The sequence below is a fragment of the Anolis sagrei genome, chromosome 1 (genome assembly GCF_037176765.1).
Source record: "Anolis sagrei isolate rAnoSag1 chromosome 1, rAnoSag1.mat, whole genome shotgun sequence".
Taxonomy (NCBI): domain Eukaryota; kingdom Metazoa; phylum Chordata; class Lepidosauria; order Squamata; family Dactyloidae; genus Anolis; species Anolis sagrei.
Window position 1 is genome coordinate 189,986,764 of NC_090021.1, and position 20,659 is coordinate 190,007,422.

Consider the following 20,659-nt stretch of genomic DNA (forward strand, 5'->3'; position numbering starts at 1 on the left):
AGGGCCAGAAGCTGTTCTGGGATTCTAGGAGAAGGTCTGAGAGAGGCAGAAGGCGGTTTGCATGGATTCTTGCAAGAATTTTCCCAACGGAGGTTTGAAGGGAGATACCTCAATAGTTTTCGCAGTCTGTTATTTCCTTTAAAAAAAAATGATGATGGTGGCATCCTTGAAATCTGGGATTTTCTTGGTCACCTACACTTTTTCAATGGGCTGGTGGAGTTATGTCAGCTCAGGTCCTCCCACTTTGAACTATTCAGCAAGGATCCCATCAGGTCCGCTGGCTTTGTTATTTTTTGGTTGGCTGATGGCATTACTGACTTCATCCAAACTAGGCAGTGCTGCAAGGCATCCCTGGTTTGTTGTTGCGGGATTTCTGAGAGAACCTCTTCGGCCACATTGGAGCTGCAATTCAGGAGGCTTTGGTAGTGTTTTTTTTCCAACGTAGTGCAACTGATTTTTTTGTCCTTCAGAAGTTTGGTTCCATCTGACGACCTATAGCAGGGGTCCTCAAACTAAGGCCCGAGGGCCGGATATGGCCCTCCAAGGTCATTTACCCAGCCCTCGCTCAGGGTCAACCTAAGTCTGAAACGACTTGAAAGCACACAACAACAACAATAACCCTATCTCATCAGCCAAAAGCAGGCCCACATTTCCCATTAAAATACTAATAAGTTTATATTTGTTAAAACTGTTCGTTTTAATTATTGTATTGTTTTAAGTGTTTTTTCCCCACTACAAATAAGATATGTGCCGTGTGCATAGGAATTCATTCATGCTTTTTTTCAAATTATAATCTGGCCCTCCAACAGTTTGAGGGACTGTGACCTGGCCCTCAGTTTTGAATGTTTGAGGACACCTGGCGTAGCGGCTGTATGCCATGGTTTCTTAGTCCATAGATGACTTTTGTGGCTTTAAAAAATCCCTGAGCTTCATGGATATCTGCCAGGTGTTGGATTTCTTCAGTCTTCTTTGTCCACCAGATGTTCTTGAGTTCTCTTGTCCTTCTTTAGACCCCAGCTTTTGCACTGGCGTAGATCTTTTTCTTAGCAGCACAGTTGATGTCTCTCTGCCATGTTTGGAAGGCTTTCCTTTTCTTGTCAATTAGCTGCTGGATCTCGTTGTCATTTTCGTCAAACCAATCTTGATGTTTCTTGGTTTGATATCCAATATTTCTTCTTAGGCTGTGATGATGGAGGTCTTCAGTTTGTTCCAATGTTCCTCAACATTTTCGGAGTGTAGTATCATCCAAGGTAAACAGGTATTCCTTGAACAGACCTTGAAACATTTTTTTAAAAAGCAATATACTGTTCAAGGGTAGCATTCATTACTTATCAGTAATTAAATATTAATGCATCGGGGTAGGTTTTTTTAAAATCCACATTCAAATATGTTAAAAGGCCCAATCAATCCTCATCCCAATAAAAATTCTGAAATAATAATAATAATAATAATAATAATAATAATAATAATGTATTACCCACTTCTTCCTGTGGCTCAAGGGAGTATACAACATGATTAAACAAGAGATAAAACACTCTTAAAAGACATACAAGATACACAGTTTTGAAATACAAGTTAAAATCCTCTGATAAAACACAGATTAAATTCACAACTTAAAATTGAGCGAGTAGGCTTGCCTGCTGGAAGAGATGAGTCTTCAATTAAGTCTCAAATTCCTACAGGTGTTCTACTTGTCAAAACTCTTCTGACAGGTCATTTCACAGTCTTCGGGAGGCTGATGAAAAGTTCCTCTGTGTGATGGATACCAATTGGGTTCAGGCTGGTTGAAGTAGATGTCTACCAGAAGACCTCAGTGACTGGGGCAGACTGTACAGGAGAAGGTGATCCTGTAGGTAACCTGGACCCAAACTATATAGGGCTTTCAATCCTGGCTGAAATCTTGCTGGTATCAAAACAGTTCCAATTTGTTGGACAATGAACAAGTATGCTGATGCACAGAAATACAATCCCCTTCCCTCTTAATTTGGTGCTGTGATTAATTAATCACCACACAAGTGAACTCAAGGTCAGATAAACACCCAATTCTCAATACTGGTTTATCATTTCATTAATATGCTGCTCCTCCCATCCGGCCAAGGCTCAAGAGTCAATAATGAAAGGCTAAGCTAGTTGATATTAGTCATATATATAGGATCTTGGTCACAGATAAGATACATATACCTCCATGATCCTATACACTTCTAAGTACCAGCAACATTATACTAGCTCTCACACGTGCACAGGCAAATGCATAGATGCCATGGCATTGTGTTCACTCATTGTAGAACAGTTAATGAGCTCTCCATCCACCAACTAAAAACTGACAATTCTGTGGGATGAATGGCTGTACTAGGTGTTTATACAGTCTCTGGGAAATTGTTTGGGCAACTGTTTGATGGTGTCAACATAGAGTATACATCCGTTGATAAATTCCTTAAAATTAATTTTTATTTGTTAGCTCTCAGATCTAGATAACATACCCATTCAACTTCTTCTACATTGAGGTGTACATTTTCATGAAGCCTCATTATCTTGTAACAGACTCCTACATTGAATCATGAATGCTATGCTGTATAGATCAATCAGAACCAGGACACGAATCTGAGGCGATCCATTTTAGTCTATTAAGAATATGAAGGCAGGAAACTAGGCAATATGAAGAGTTGAAGAGCTTTATTTTCTTAAAAGATATTTACGCAATGATACAGACAGTGGAGAGAGATGGTACCAGTAACAATATCCATTTCAGATGTCCAACACTTGTCACTGGTATGAGCATATTTCACATAGTAATATGTATAATGAATGAACTACAAGTGAAGGAGAGAAGGCATTGGCCCTGCAACAAAAAGGATGGGCTGCTTACCTGTATCTGGTTCTTGAGGTCCCATATGGGGGGGGGGGGGGAATTGGCTCCAAGGCTCTCCTTCTGACTTCAAGGGGCAGTTGGCAAATTCACGTACTGTGCTCCACAGCAAAGTATGAGGGAGAGCAAACTTCCAAGATAAATATGAAGATTGAGCAGGACTCACTCCCACCCCAAGCTATCCATCTCTTTTGTTACAATATTTTAAAACTACTTTTGATTTTTACAAATACAAGGGTATAGTAAAGAAGCAAGGGTTAATACAATGAGATATCAACCCACAACTCCAAAAGAAGTCAGCAAAACAAAAGCAATAAAAACAATGAAGCAGCCAATTCAAATGGCTTGGCAAATAGAAATAGTTCAAGCTGATGTCAAAACGTTTCATTTCAGTTGCACCTCTGTGGGAGGAGAGTCCATGTTGTGGTGCCACAGCTGCAAAGGTGTTATTTTTATTCGTGTGTAACATAGCCACCGTTCTTGGAGAGGAGCTGTTCCTGATGTTATTAAGTCACTGGAAGCTGCTAAGAGAGCTGTTCCTGTAGATCTTGGATTCCATCTGGCAATCCTGGTGGAAGTCCTTGCTGTTGCTTCTATATTTGCTGAACTTCCGTGTCATCTCCATAGGCAGTATCAAATATAAAAAGTTGCAAGTTCAAGAAGTATCTCCAAAGTCACATACATCTTTTAGGTGAAACACTTTTGCTGCTGCTCTTCAACCACCTGCAGCCATGAGAGGTCCACCTGCAATGCTGGGCCTGAGGGAAGGTGCTTGTTTAGGCCAGCTCCACTAGAGCATCTATTACATGGCTACCCTTTTGGTCAGAGCAGCTGTTCTTATCTTGGATTGCAGCTACATTGTACGTGGTAGCTACATTTATCCAAAAGAACAAAATGTCAGTGGAAAAGGAAGTCCTGTGGGTGTTTCTTCTTCAGTAGTGGTGCTCATAGTTGTTTCTGTTGGCCCTGAATCTCTTGAGGAAGAAGGAAATGAAGTAGGAAGAGATTAATGATGGGTTCCCTGATCTCAAGGGTAATGACTGACCTCAAAATAAAGAATAAAAGGGACAAATAATACAAGGGTTGGATTCAGGTTGTGGTTGACCAAAACTATCAACAAATTGGTTCTGTGAGGACTTTAAGAGACCTCCTTGCTATTTGTTGGACCACCTGAGGATTACAAAAGTTCAGTTGTTATTGGAAATCATGCAGAGGTGAACAGAGCAATTATTATCACACAGCTCTCAGCTACCTTGGAAAAAGGAACACTTTAAGACTGGGTAATAATCTAGACTAGCAACTATACAGTTAGCCTTAATAAACTAGTTAAAGCTAGACCTCTCCTACATTTTTCTACTCTCTTCAATCTGATAGCTCTCCAATTTGGGGGGGTGGGGGGTGGGTGTCTTTTTGGGGTTTTTTTGTTACTGCTCCATTTATCAGACCAAAATCATTAGAATGTCAGTAATAATACAAGACATGGACTCTAGTCATGGTAATTGGGCTTCTCTAGTACAGAAACGGCTCTTTTACTTTAAAAAAGCCACAATTTTGGAGGAAATTTGCCCCCAAAATAAGCCATGTCCTAAAGAACAATTGTACCAAAGACCTCAGGACAACTTGGAAAATAGTTAACAGGCAAGAAAACACAAAAGAACTGAAAGCAGGAAGAGAATGAAAGAAAAGTAGGGAGCAAGATTGGAGAGAATAAAAATGCAAAACTGAAATATGATAAAATTCTGGGCTGGACTATTTCTATAGCAATCAGAAAGGAGCTAATGGTCAATTGCAGTGACATCTATTTACTTAATGGCACTAGAACAGGGGTTCTATATATTGTTGGCATTTGAGTCCTATTATTACAGTAGAGTCTCACTTATCCAACATAAACGGGCCGGCAGAATGTTGGATAAGCAAAAAGTTGGATAATAAGAAGGGATTAAGGAAAAGCCTATTACGTTATGATTTTACCAATGAAGCACCAAACATCATGTTTGAAATCCAAAACACCTGGAATATCAGAGTTGGGAACACACTCATATACTGTAGATGAACAGTCTCTAGAATCCCATATTGAGTATAGAGGAATGGCAACACCGGAAAACCAAAGTCTGCTAAACACTGATATTGGTCAACTGTCTCCAGAATCTCACCTGGAACCGGGTTGCTTTCTGTTGGGAGGGCTTGGCTTGTACCTTCCAGCCTAGCAGAATGGGGATGGACTGGATAGGCTCTTAAACGAGGGGGGGTTGGGGGTTGGGTTAGAAGAGGAGGAGAAGACCCGAAGTGCAAGTTGCTGCAAAGCTGTCAGAGGTAAAAGATGGGAGGAGGAGGAGGAAGAAGAGAGTGCTCCTGGGGGAGGAAAAGGAAGGGAGAAAAGAGAGGGGGAAGGAGGGAAAGGAGGTATCTGGAGCAATGTGTGTGTGCAGGAAGAAAGGGGGGATCCTCTGCCCACCAAGGCCTTTCCTTCCATCAAGCCATGAGCCCTTTCCCCATCTCAATCTGGAAACAAGGCTGGGTTGGAGATAAGTCTCCAAAGCAGGACAGCAAGGCTCTGCATGAACTAAGAACACACAGAGAGGAGGGCCATCGTGTTTCCTTCTCCGCTCCTCCCTCCCTTTTTTCCCTCCCACCCCTTTCTCTTTTGATTCACCCCCCCCCTTCCCTCCCTTCTCTTTGGAAATGCGCTTTCCTCCCCCTTCTCTTCCAGCATGGGAAAGAAAGCTGCTCTCATGAGCACATATCAAAGGGTGCAATTTTTCTGATCAGTCACATGATAGCGTCGGTTAGCATGGAGTGTCGGATGAACGGCACTCGGATAACCGGAACTCTACTGTACTAGCAAAAATAGCCAGAAGTTATGATCTCGACATTCACTACTCTGACTCTAAAGAGTCCTTAATGTTGTTAGATATAGGCACTAACCCTATCATATGGGATCAAATGAAAAACATATTTTGCTTTGTAAAAGCAAGCAACTGCAATATCCCCAGAAAGAATGGCTGTGGAGAGAAAATATGCAGATAAGTTCCTCTTAATAAATGAGCAAAATCTGTTCAAAAGTACAGTGCAGACATTATGATAGCAATTCTGTATGTTTTTCTTTCAGCAATATTTCCAGATGAGCCATCCAGACATGCCAAACCGCTTTGAGTCCCCCCAGGAGTGAGAAAAGTGGTATACAAATGCTGTAAATAAATAAATAAATAAATAAATGCCACAATAAAAACTTACAGCACTCTTGCTCCCATAAAATATCAATCGGCACTTGCTCATCTGTAATAAAACCTTGTTAAATCTGTTTTACATACATGTAAAATCCTTTATTACAGTCATTTGTATAAATTAGAATTATGTAAAAATGCAATGCAGGGAAGGTGGCCCAACACCCTATAACCACTCAATGGCTCTTATTGCTGTAAAGAATAGAAATACATCTTTTTAGAGACATTTAACTATGTCAAAAGTTTGTCACGTGGAAGCAATGGTTTCCAACATTGTGCTCCTTCTCAGATTACTGGAATATCATGAATTTGTACTCCTTGCATAAGAAATCTGCCTCTCCATTTATTTTAGATAGCAATCTGAACCACCAACAGTGCCATTAATATCTTCAAATAATGTTATAATTTTCCATCAAAATGTCAGATCATCAGTTATTATAACAAAGAATGGTGAATGGTTCACAGTAATCATTATAACCAAATTTTGTGAAAATAAGGATTCAGTGGAGAATCACAGATGGTAATGTACTGCAAGTTCTTGAAGCTACACAAGGTATAGTCTTCTTATCTCCATATATTGAAAAAGGCTTTTCGGTCTTCAGCAGACAGAGCTGTTTTGTTGATGTTTTCTGTTCTGCAGAAAAACAGCACAAAGTACTAAATGGCCCTGATACAATTCTTGGTGGAATGGAAAAAACTGCAAAATACTGAACAATCTTGAAGGAACTCTGTTCTGTAGAAGAACAAAATACAATTTCAGAAATATTTATTTACAAATACACTGAGCAGAGACATGTTATTAACATATCTAAAAAAGAACAAGAAAAGGGAAAGTAATTTTAAGAGATGCAAAAACTGAAAAAATATAGTTTCCCCCGCCGAGGCTTAGGCAAAAGAACTCAAGCACAGTCACTTGAGCCACCATCTGGCATGCATTAGTGACTTGATGCTTGACTCCTTTCTGCAGGGGATGGGATAGCCTCCTTGCTACTCTTCACCTGCCCCGGTCTCCTCAGCATGGCTAAGCACCACCGGATGCTGGTGCCTGCCTTGAAACCACCAACTCAAGGGCCAGGTGAATCCCAGGAGTGCAGCTGAGGCGGAACAAACATAGCTCGTGGCCTTCGGTGAAGTGGCTGATGAAGAAGAGCTGTGCAAAGCCCCATGAGACCTCCTCCTCCACCAGGTGCCGTAGTGAGGCCTCTAGCTTGTCCTCCATCAAGTACCAGCCTTTGACGGGAAAAGAGGGAGGGATGCAGGTGGTGGTGAATTTATGAGTCAATAGTATTGTATTCAACGGCAATACCAATCAGTTCTAACAGTATCCTGGAGACAAGAAAATATGTTTAGAAATGCCACCCCAAACCAGGATCTATTTTAAGGGCAGGACAAAGGGGGAAATTGTATTGGTTCTGGGGTGGGGTGGGGTGTGTGGAGTGGAACTGATTGATGGGGGAAATTGCTTTGAGATAAGAGCAATTTTAGTTAAGAGCTCAGTAACAGAATTAATTAAGCTTGTAAGTCAAGCTTAATTCATTATGAGAAGTATAATTGCACCCAGTAGCTTAACCCAGTAATGGGTTAAACCCCTGTGCCGGCAGGACTGAAGACCGACAGGTCGCAGGTTCGAATTCGGGGAGAGGCGGATGAGCTCCCTCTATCAGCTCTATCATCATCACTATCATCATCATCATCACCTATTTTTATAGCAGCACCATCGTACATGGTTTATAAGAGAACTGTATATGCTCTACAAGAAAAAAGACCAAGGAAAAAAAAAACACCCCTTCCCTCAAGCATGCAACCTAAAAAGATATAAGACAAAAAAGAAAAGGCATGGCACTGGGAGAGTGAATTAAGTCTATCAGAAACTGCCACTTTCTCTGTCCCTCCAAGGCCAGGGCAGGGGCAGTTTAGATAGATGGAGGACCTTTAATTGGCTTCTGGGCTTGGGACTGGCGTGGGCTGTGCGTTCCTCTTCTTCTCTCTCTCTGAGCCCAAGGCAGTGGGTGTTGGCTTGGAGGGAGGGTTGTCCATTGGCTTTTGACCTGAAAATGCAGTTCTCTGGTAGAGTCCACCCACTCCACCTTGAGTGGGAAAAAGGCATCTAGTACCACAAGGAATCCCTGTTGCAAACTTCTCTTGTGGAATCACTATTCGTTCAGTGGAGTTTTGCAATAGGAATTTCTTGGGAAAAAGCACACTCTAGATATTTCTTTAGAACAAGGTCTACACAAGGATTCCTTCTTTCTTCTCATCTTTGGTTAAGATGTTAAAGGAATTCAAATCTCTGATTATACCAGGCCTGCACAAAATATGGCCTGGTATAATCGTAACATGCAAAGGGCTTCTATGTGGCCCATGAAAGGCAAGCAGAGGATAGGCCAATGAACAAAGAGAAGCCCAGGCCCTTCACTAGCCTCATGTTGTTCCCAGGATCAGACATACAGCGAAACAGCCAACCAGTGTCAGAATGGGGTTGAACTGGCAGAAAGGGATTGGGCTGGATGGTCTCATCCAGTGGTCTCTAGTGGTCTCATCCAGCTTTGTGAAATTATACACACAAACATACCCACACACACACACATACTCAACTACCTTGAATTAGCACAGATTAATGTGATTAATCCTCTTTCATCCCACTTCCTCAACTGCTTTTAAAATGCCCTAAGTTATCTCTCTACCTACAACTTTCCACCCCCTCAACTGATGCAAATTTGAGTTATGAGAGTGGGGGGGGGGGGGGGGGGGGGGAGGGGTGGGAATAAAGGTGTTCATGTGATGAGTTGCAGTCAATCATGACTTAAAAGGGAGAGGGAGAGGCCTGGATTATCCAATAGTAGGTGGGATGTAATGTTTTGTGCTCTGGACTAAGAAGGTGGAGGGCAAGGTATGAATCCTTGCTCACTCATGAAAACATCTTCAGCACAAAGGCAAACCTTCTCTGGATAAATGTTTCTTAGAAAACCCTCTGGCAGGCCTTAGAGTGGTCATAAACTGGAAACAACTTGAAGGCACATAACAATTATATATAAAACACTGCAAAATTGCCAAGTTTCCAATTCCAAAGCAAGTTTCCTACAGAATTGGGATTTGAGGCAGTTGAAAGGAGACTGGTTGCCAGAAGAGATCTTTTGCAGAAGTATTGTCTCGTTGAAAGGAGTTTTAGCTTCCTTCATTGTAAGTCTTGCAAAAATTCACAATCTTGCTTCTAGAGGCATCACTGCAGTGCAAATATGTCTTGACTTCTTTCAGTTGAAGCCTTGATATCTTCAGTGCCATGTTTTCCAAAGCTTCTGGAAGGTGCAAGGTCTTCAGATTCTTTTCAGAAGCCCTTAGAAAAATTGTAAGCTTTGCACGTATCTCTGAAACCATTCATAACAATGTTGATAATAATAATACTTTATTTATAACCCGCTCTATCTCCCTGAGGGGACTCAGGGCAGTTTCCAGAGAAAGTAAGGCTGAATTATGCTGAATTATTAGAGAATATTCAAAATTATGTTGAGTTGACTATAAATGCCAAAGTAATTCTGTTGATATGCCAGTCATGTTGGTATATTTTATACATTTTATACATTTGCAACATAACCTTACTCAAACGTGTGACAAATGGTTTCTCACGGTATTCAACAATAATGTGGAAGAGAAGTTAACACTAAAATTTTTCTTTTCTCAAAAAGGATTTCTTGAATTACCAACACATTCATAAATCAAAATCAACAGCATTGTAAAATTCTAAACATTACTTGTAAAAATTATATTTATATTATAAAAAATATTTAGATTAAAATGAGATTTGGAAGTCACATATACAAAAGAATTCCAGATTTACACATACCAGCTAACCACCGTTTATGATGAAAATGTGTCATGGCAAAACCACAGTCCCCTATTTAACATCCAAACCATAATAACAAACCAAGGTGAAAACCACAATTTCATCCCTTTTCTCCTCAAAGTCACCAACGCCTTTGTCTTTGGCAGCAGAATTATATACATTTCAAGGCCAAAGCCCACAGAATACAATGTAAATTATTTCAATTTGAAATACATTTCATTCTACTTTTTCTCCAAGGAGCTCAATACGTTGAGCATACCATTATTCTCACAACAAACCACTGATACAGTTGAAACGATTGCTCCAATTATTCCATTAAGCTTCATAAACAATTAAGGATTTTCCACCACAGTATAGAAGCTTAGCAATGAAACCGCACTGATCCCAAAATTATTTGTGGTTCAGTGAAATAATAATACACACTCATAGCTATATCTCTTATTTTGTCACGCCTTATTCCAAGCTCCCCCAAACTCAAGCCCACAGACCAGATGTGGTCCTCTAAGATCATTTATGTATCCCCACCCTAAATTTTAGACTTACATCTGAAATGATCTGAAGGCACACAACAATATCAACAGTCCTAATTAACTTGACTATCTCATCAGCCAAAAGCAGGCCACACTTCCCACTGAAATACTGATAGATTATGTTGGTTAAAATTCTTCTTCATTTTAAATACTTTACTGATTTATTATTATTATTTTGCACTACAAATAACATCTGTAGTGTGCATAGGAATTTGTTCATGTTTCTTTCAAACTATAGTCTGCCCCCAACAGTCTGTGGGACCCACCCTCTGCTTGAAAAGCCTTATTCTTCTTGAAATAATCACTGCTATAGTGTCATATCAACATTGTGAACCTGCAAAACATAATTCTTATTTTCTATGACACAATGTTCTTTCCAGTCCCACCTCATAACTATTTTTTTCCACTAAGCATTTAAAAATAACTGTAGTCCCATATGTGTAAGTATGTACAACTGAAATCATTCTATAACATCATCAAAGTTGCTTCTATCTTTGTTTGCCTTATGCCTGCTTTTAGACTGCAAGGCCCTAGAGGTAAGGACTAAATTCCTGTAGTTCAATGGAAGATTAACTGAGAGAAAGAGAAAATTTCAGTAGCTTGAAAGGTTAACAAAGAGAAAGGACATCTCTGAAGCAACTACAGTACATAACAAGATCTAGAAGCACTGCAGCACCAAAGCCTAGGTACTTACCTGGCTGGTCAGAATAACCGCTGGCGTTTAGAAAAGTCCTCTGTGGGCAGATCAGACAGTGTCACCTTCAACTTCACATCATTCACAGTTTTCCCATGTAGCGTAGCTATGACATCACTGGCACTTGCTCTCTCTGCAAACATGGCATAAGCTTCATTTTTCCCAGGAATAAGGCGACTGGCTATAAAATTTCCAAACCGGCTGAAACAAAATAACAGAGAGCAAATAGTATACAACAGTAAGATATAAAATGGGACCATATACTGTTTTATTGCATGTGCAATACATGGGAGAGTTACTATTAAGCGTTTATATGCCCCGAAAACCTTAATGTTAGTAAATCTTTTAAATATCTGATTTTTCAGCTGTTAAGATTTTGCTCTCCAAAAAAAGCTGAAACCAGGAATGCTATTTCCAGTATGCCATGCTATTCACACTGAAAATACTTTGATTAATGTTGGCAGACTTCCTTGCTCTAAGAGAGAGAAGGATCTAAAACATTTCAAGACATGAAATTAACATAATCACCTGTAATGTCTAAATATATCTGCAGTGTCCCAAAGCAATCACCCATTTTTCTCTCTTCCAAATAAACTGACATTATAGTGCTTAGCTAGATAGGATGATTTACTGCCTGAGTTCCCATCAAACATTCCTGTTTAGCCAGTTTGCTTTTTCAGTCATTCAGATCTTACCTTAATACATTGTCCAAGACATTTTGAGGTAAGGGACGGGGATCAAATATGATTAAAAGCTTTTCCCGTATAGAAGAGTCCGGGGGAGCTTTCTTTTTGTATGATGGAAGCACAGCATCTGTTTGGATACGAGGGGGAGGAATCGAAGACTCCTAGAGAAGGGACAGGAACCAAAGCCAACACTTTCAGTTTAAATCATGTGTGGAGTCCGCTTTAAATTGTGGAATAACAATAAAAAAATTGCAGCTGCTTGGCTATCAATTGGATCATGTTCACATCTCTAGAATATAACAGTTTTTTAAAAATAATTCTCAGATTGTTCCAAATTGGTTTTTAAATTCAGTACTTGGGGATTTGAAGACTTATCTTATCTCAGCCCGAAAAATAAAAATAGCAACAAAAATAATCAAATTAATGCTTGATGATACAAAATTAATAATAATAATAATAATAATATAATAAAACTTTATTTATACCCCGCTCCATTTCCCCCAGGGGGACTTGGTGTAACTTACATGATGCCACACCCAACAGTACAGTAACACAATATAACACAAAAACATAACAAAACCAGAAAATAAAATACATAAAATGCAAAACCAATATAATAAGCGAAATTTAACTCCACTGAGCTAACACAGCTCCCAAAAAACAGCCCAGAAAAGGGAAATCTCCTGAGCCTTGGAAACAGAGTTCTCCTCTGACAGTCATACACCCCCCCCCCCCATTTTGCACAAACAAAAAGGCAGCTGGAGCTCTCTGCCCACCTTCAGGCCCAATTAAAGCACTCACAGACCCACACAATTGTTCACAAACTCTTTTTGGAGTCCAAGTACTGTATATACTCGAGTATAAGCCTAGTTTGTCAGTCCTTTTTTTAGGCTGAAAAAGTCTCCCCCGGCTTATACTCGAGTCAAGGTTATTTATTATTTTACTTTGTTGTTTTACTTTATTATTGTTGTTATTACATTTATTATTGTACTCTATTTATTATTGTTATTGTTACATTTATTATTTTACTCTATTATTATTACTATTATTATTTTACTCTGTTATTATTGGAGGAATGCGTAAGCATATTTAGACTGAAGGTTAGAATAATGGTTGAATCAGAGTTGGGCAGTCTTATGTTGAATTACATTTTTATGTAAATATTCAAAAACATTTAACCAACTGATGCCTCAATTAATTTCATTTTATTGGTATATATTTTTATTTTGAAATTGACCCGTAAATGCTGCATTTCCCATCCTTGGCTTATATTCGAGTCAATCCATTTCCCCAGTTTTCTGTGGTAAAATTAGGTGCCTCGGCTTATATTTGGGTCGGCTTATACTCGAGTATATACGGTAAGTTGTGTTCCATCTTCCCACCCTAATCTTGAAGATTATCCAGGCAGTTTTAAAACCTGAATTTTAATCTCTGTTTTGTGTATTTTAGTATGAATTTTAATGAAATACATTTTAATATGTGTGTTTTTGGTATTTTTTACAACGTTATTGTGTTTTAATTATTCTGTAACCCTCCACGAGAAGAGGTGGATAAGAAATAATATTACTACTACTACTGAGACATGGGTTGAATATTTTCCTGCAGAGAACCCTCTTGTTTGTACTTGCTTTCTAAAAGGAACTGCAACACCACTTGATCTATCATTTTGCCTTGATCTCAAAAAAGCTGTAGTTTTATTTATTTTCTGGTAAATGGTTTTAGAGAGATTAGACTATCAAAGTTTCTGTTTTAGTTTTTGATTATTACTTCATTTTTGTTATTGAAACACCTTTATCCTGCTTCTCATCAGGGAATACTACATCACATTTATCATATATTTGCAGCTATACATCGAGGGCAGGTTTGGCAGCTCCAAAATCTAGATTGTGAAATAACCCATGCAAAAATTGAGAATCGTTCTACCGAAAGAGGAAAGTAGCAATGTTCCCTGACCCACCCATGGGCACCACTGTGATTTCTCCACTCAGGCATTCAAAAAGGCCACAAGCAGCATAATGGCAGAGAGAGTAGAGGGAATCGGAGCATCTTTTCTATTCTTCCAGTGACAGACTAAGCTCTCGCCTTTTATCCTTTTACTCAGAGAAAGGATAATTCCTTTTAAAAATAAGAGTGAAGGTACAGTACTCACACTAACCTGTGGATAAGTTGACCCATTTGGGGGGGGGGGGGTTGACTAAAATTTCTAGACTTATACATGAGTATATAAGGTAACTCACAAATCTTTGAACTCAGAAACAGGTTGCGCACGGGAAACTGTGGCCCTATGAATGTCCATAACAGCAAGTAGATTTACATGCATATGATCAGACTATTAAAACTGGCCTTCCCTGTTCAGCCTCTTTCCTTGTCTGTTCACACAAGATCATCTTACTCCGAAGGGCCACGTTCCTTCTCTAGGCACCTCATGGGTGGCTTTCACAGGGCAAACAGGAAGGTTACACAAGGCCCCAGCTTTTCTACTACATACTTCATAGCCACGTTATGTTACCTATAGTCCTTTACTATTCCAATGAAAGTGCCAAAAGAGGATATGAGAAAAGTGAATAAACCAAGGATGAGTGAAATTCAACATAACAATTAGGTTTCCCAATGAAAACACGCCAGCCAACCAAACCATTTTCTTATGGCAAATACAGTCAACCAACACAATTAATACAAAAAATGGCATGCTGTTTTTTAAAAGACATAAATAATGCTAACACATGTAGCAGCAATTTAGTTATTTAGAAGCTGAGAAAAGTACTTACAGCGGACTTCAGAAGCTGAGGAGCCCAATTATTATCCCATATCAACGAAGGCAGACGTGCAGTCACCAGCTGTGTTGCCATTTCTTGGAGGAGTCTGAAGGCACATTAAGATATTTCTAAAACAAATGCATACTTTTCAAAATCCTAACATTGTTTAATTATAGTTATATAGAGAAGCTCAACATTCATGGGTAATATTCAATATTAATTAGATCCCTGATGCACTCAAGTGCTTAGTAAGTTCCTTTCATATCAGTTAAGCACATATTATATTCAACTCTCGCCTACAAAAAGGGGTTTAAAAAGAGCCTAACTTTGGTTGCAGTGCTAGTTTATGATTACATAGTTATGAACAGAGAACTTTCAGAATTTCACTTATTTCTTTTCTAGTTTAAAAAGAACCAAGTGACATTGTAAAAATCTTTCCCCATGTTTTGTCAGACATGTTGAATAAATTTCTCATGCTATGTTACTTGGAATATTCAATATTCCACTTTCTTTCAGAGCTTCTTAAATTCTTCCACTTGCAACCTCTTTCTGTCTGAGAATTTATTCATGTAACCCCGGGTATACAAAACAGGTTTAAAAAGCAAACATTTATTGATTAACCAATAATTGCAAGGCTCCCTAAAGAGACAGATTTTCCTTTTTAGGAAGGACAGCTAAAGCATCTTCTGTAGAGTCCAGTGTAAACACTGTAAAACAGATACATGTAAATGTCTGCAACAGCCACTAGGTGACAATCAGAACTCTTTTTCAGGATCCCAACACTGAGCAAAGGAGACCCCATTTTGGGCCAGGACTCGTGGCTTAAAAAGCCCTGCTTTAGCAAATTAAAAAGATAATGCCTTACAAATTTCTTATACTTGCATATGGTAGAGATTTGAAGGATCAAAAACTGACTCAAATCCTTCTGAGTGTAAAGTACAACCCCTGTATCCACCAAGGATACATTTAAAGACCCCATTCCTGAAACTATGGACAATAGTGAAGTATAGTTTGACTATACTAGAATTGGAAGAATATTCTGGAATTAAACTGCAGGATCTAGAGAAGCCTACAAACTTTTCCAAGAGGGAATATTTTTTGGAGTGTGGGTAAGTGAAACCATGCATACGAAATTTATGGATAAGGGAGCCATTTTGTATTTCTTTCTTTTTAAGGAAAATATCCATTTTATTCCAGATATTAACCATTTGCAAAGTAATTAATATCTTTCATGTTTTCTTGACTTATTTGCACACAATTTTCTAAAAAAGAAAAAAGTATGTCTTGTGATTCTTAAGTTAATCAGCACCACCGTATTTGACATTGGTATGATTTAGTACTTACTCTGTTCCATGTATTTTGTCTTCAATGTAAGTAATATGCAGCTGATTCCCAAGAGGATATTCTACATCACGTAGTCTCTTCTTGGCATATACAGCAGATGCAACATTTCTGTACTTAATAATTGCATATACTAAGAATGAGCAAAAGCATGAGTGTAAGTATAAAATCATTCAAAGCTTATTGAGAGCAAACCTTATTGAGAGCAAAAACAGGACAACTCCAATAATAAAGCAAACATTGTAGCACTCATTCAACAAAAAAAACCAAAGCAACTCTTTCGCAAAAAAAGTGACCAAAACATAATTTATCTTCTATTTAATGTAACAATTTTACTTGGCAACAGGTGAAAGAGCAGGGTATACTTTAAAAAAACAGTGATAGAAACTGCCAACATTGCTTTCTATTTCAACATGTGGCAAGAGAAAATACATTTCTTTCAATCTCAGGATGTCTATCTGCACAAACACACTCAACTTAGAGAAGTGTCCTTAAGATTTTTCACAGTAATATAGGCTGTGCTACCTGCACTATGCATTGCTACGTATATATTCGTATTTTGGAAATACATCCTTAGTTCCTACCCCACTCAAGGTAGATAAAAATGGACAGACACATCTAATGAAACAAAAAAGAAACAGTTGATACAACGAGTGGTGAGGAGGGAAGAAATCAATTCATCAAAAATTGAAAAATGACTTTCAAAAAAGGACAACACAAGTAATGAGTTGGACAACCAAAAGACTATTCCATAATCAAGTGTCAAGATTCTAAGACCATCTACCAGTCAGTTTTATACTATAGGGAAGGCCAGAACAACATGCCACCCACCAAGCACCGCCCCACCACCACCCTCCGCCACCCCTGCCCCTATCTGCTGTCATTTGCATGCACTGCCACCTCCACCCTTCCTAACCATCTTGAGGGTCTGAAAGGGTTTCCCTTCCTATCCATTTTCAGGGTCTGGAGGCATTGCCCCTCCTATCAACCTTGAGATCTGAGGGACTTGTAGGAGGTGGGAAGAAAGAAGAAAAAGAAAGGAAAGCTGGAGGAAGGAAAAAGAGGGAAGGGGGGAGGGGAGAAGTAAAGAAAAAGAAATAAATAAAGGTAGGTAGGTAGGTAGGTAGGAGAGGCGTTCATTAAAGATTTCCCTGGACCCACTTCCTGTAGACTGAAACTTAGCACAGTTATTAGTCCTTCTCCACATAGGTGCCACCTAGAGACAAACACTTCTCCCATCTTCTTAAGCAACTGTAAACACCTCGCTTGTAGAAGTCAACAGGTTCCTCCAAAAGCCATGTTGTAACTTCGGAAATCTCATGATCTGAAAAATGCTTGCCCTTTAAAAATAACATTGTTAGAAAGAGGTCAAAGTCCAATGGTGCGAGGTCAGGTGAATAAGGGATATGCGGTAGAATTACAAAGCCACAGGAGCATGCTTCCATTTAGGCAACATGTGAGTTGAGAACTGGTACGTTGTCTTGCAGAAGGCAGATGCCTTTGGTGAGCATGCCACGTCTCTTGGTTGCGATGGCTTCCTGCAATTTCTGCAGCAGTGAAGCATAGTATGCCCCAGTGATCATGGGAACCTTTGCTAGAAAATCTACCAATACTACTCCATGCTGGCCCCAAAATACCGTGAGCATGACTTTGCCTGCCGAGAGTTGGGCAAGTGTCTTCTTTGGAGGTGGTGAGTCATGATGCTTCCATTGAATTGACTGGACTTTAGTCTCAGGATCATAGTGATGGACCCAGATTTCATCCTATGTTATCAGTCTGTTGAAAAAGTCCTCCTGGTTTCCATGGCACATCATTAATAGAGCCCAACAAAATTCAACTCATTCCTGCTTCTGGAAAGGTGTGAGCAGCCGGGGTACCCAGAAAGCTGATACCTTACGCATGCGAAGATGGTCTTGGTGATTTTTCCCCCGGATCCCACAGTAATCTTGACATTTTGGGCCCGGTGGCAAATTATTACACATCGATTTCCCAAAATGGTGCCCTCCACTTGCTGGATGGTGTGTTCATCAACAACAGAGTGGGATCACCCAGGAATTGGAGCTGTTTGCACCTAAATGTGACGACATTCGCATTGACAATGCCAGTTCTTGACTACATCATATGATGGGGAATCCTCACCATAAACCTCTTTCATTTCACTGAATGTCTCCTTTGGTGTGCAGCATTTCAAGGAAAGGAACTTGACCATTGCTCTGTATTCTACTGGGTCCATTATCAAATCTCACACCACTTCAGCACCTATAAAATCAAAACCATTACCATTTCTGAGTTGTAAATTGGCATGTAACCTATAGAGACGTGTATCATTACACAAGTGCAGTTTCAGCATCCTGTGATAAATAGAAGTGGGCCAGGGGAAATCTTTAATGAAAGTCCCTTGTAAAAAAAAAAAAAAAAAAAAGGGAAGGAAGGAGGGAGGGAGAAAAGGAAGAAAGAAAGGGAGGTAAGAAACAGAGAGGAGAAGGAATTCAGAATTTAGAAAGAGTGGTGTAGTGGCTTGAACCTCAGACCCACTGGATGACTCTAGGCAAGTCACACTCTCTCAGCCTCAAAGGAAGACAAAGGTAAATCCCCTTTGAACAAATACTGACAAGAAAACTCTGTGATTGGGTTGCCTTAGGGTCACCCTGTCTGAAACAACTTGAAGGCACACGCAACAATACTAGTAAAGGTAAAGTTTTCACTTGACATTTAATCTAGTCGTGTCTGACTCTGGGGGGTGGTGCTCATCTCAATTTCAAAGTCGAAGAGCCAGCATTGTCCGTAGACACCTCCAAGGTCATGTGGCCAACATGACTACATGGAGCGCTGTTACCTTCCCGCTGGAGGGGTACCTATTGATCTACTCACACTTACATGTTTTTGAACTGCTAGGTTGGCAGAAGCTGGAGCTAACACTCCCTGGATTTTAACCACTGACCTTTTGGTCAGCAAGTTCAGCAGCTGACCACCACTGTACCACCAGGCGGCCTAAAAACAATACTAATCAGTCATTATTTCTACCTTACTTGTAAAGTGAGGTGCTTAGCCTATGTAATTTCAGGCCCTTACTGCCGGCAAGTTGTGCAGGCCTGTTACAGACTCCAGCTGATGTGACATAATTGGTACAAACAGCAATTTATTCCCTACAACTTACTGTGTGACATAAAACCCTCTGTGTTCAAAGTAGGGACTAGATGCATAGTTCGACATAGTCTGATTTTGCTGCTGCTATGATCAACAGCTTCAAATATGGACTATATAACATACACATTCTTAGACAAATATCACGCTGATGAGCACATCTACATGGGTACCAAAATCTGATGTGGGTGGGAACTGGCTCCAAGGGATTTAGATCATGAATGGAGTAATCTCATCTCCAATACAAGGCACAATGATTAATCATGGTTGTGCCCTACATTGGGAAAGCCTAATTGAAACATATCTGCAGTGAACTCTCTTCTTTCAGATTAAAAAAAGAGACTTTAAAACTTTTCAACTGTTCAAATGGACAAGCACCAAGTATTGCATATTTGGGAGGCATATCAGTTCACACGCAACATCTCTCTACTGATTCATATATTTATATTTCAATTACTAAAGCAACTGAACAAAAAATCATAGTTTATGAATAATCCAATTTTTCATTTAAAAAACCCTTTTCAATATTTTGCATTACCACGTTTACTTTGGAGACCCGGTCGAGCTTCACAAGATTCCAATCCTGGGATGACATCAAATAAGCCAAATATTTGCTCTTGAGCCAATGGGAGTTCTGATACCATTAACAAATATCTAGAGATTGATTCTTGTTTTCTGGAATTATACCTTTCCACGCTTGCAAGATCTGGTGGGTCCACTAAATGAAACATAGTAAGAATAATTAAGCTCTATCTACTTAGTTTATTCTTGAAATCTAATTAGTTTATTCTTGAAATCTATGTCCAGTGCAATGACAATCTGCTATCATAATATATATCTCAATGAATAAAAGGGCATAAATACAAGTGTTTTCCACTTCAAGCATCCGTGTTTATGCCTACAAAGGCACAAGTGATAATAAAATAGTTGTTCAACCTGGGCAAACTAACTTTCTCTAGTGGCAAAATGAAAAGAGAACATTTGGGCTTGTTGCTACAACACCAACTAAACAACTGTATATGAGGAATAACATGTACATTTTGCAAGGGGGGGTTCTCTCTTTAAAGCTCAGCTTAGAAAGTTCTGTGGCTCAGTTCAAATGAAGAATCCCTCTGTAAGTTACAGAGGCCACAATTAAAATATCATAAATCCCTATTTCACTGGCAATCTACACAGTAACATATACATATGTACAGGTTTTGTATCTACACAGAGATGCATTTGAACTTGCATGTACATCTTACATTTTCATCCAAAAAATAATGTGGCCCATACCTTCCCATTAAGTTTCAAATTCCAACCACTACCGAATTATAAAAGGCAATAGCAAACAGAAAATTCACCAACATGTCACCCAAGAGAGGGTTCAGTGGGGACAGCACCAAAACAGTCTCTGAAGGGTTTTTTGTTTCACTGCAGCCAAAATACTTGCTGCAAGCCTAAGAGCCACAACTACAAAATGACCTGCTGGTAGAAATGACCTGCTGGTAGAGATCCAACAGCTAAATATACTATCATAATATAAAACACAGTTGGAGGCCTATCTCTTCTGGCAGGCCAACCCAGTCAACTTTAAC

At 39.4% G+C, this 20,659-nt stretch overlaps 1 protein-coding gene across 1 annotated transcript in view; it reads right to left on the minus strand.

The window, feature by feature from the left end:
- Positions 1–20,659, minus strand: part of LOC132767826 (uncharacterized) — a 112,829-nt gene that overhangs the window by 68,139 nt on the left and 24,031 nt on the right. Inside the window, exons 15-18 of the mRNA XM_067471298.1 lie at positions 19,621–19,800; positions 15,942–16,071; positions 14,610–14,703; positions 11,851–12,002 (exon numbers count right to left, since the gene is read on the minus strand). Coding sequence (XP_067327399.1) covers positions 11,851–12,002; positions 14,610–14,703; positions 15,942–16,071; positions 19,621–19,800 — 556 coding nt within the window. The remainder of the gene's footprint in view (positions 1–11,850; positions 12,003–14,609; positions 14,704–15,941; positions 16,072–19,620; positions 19,801–20,659) is intronic.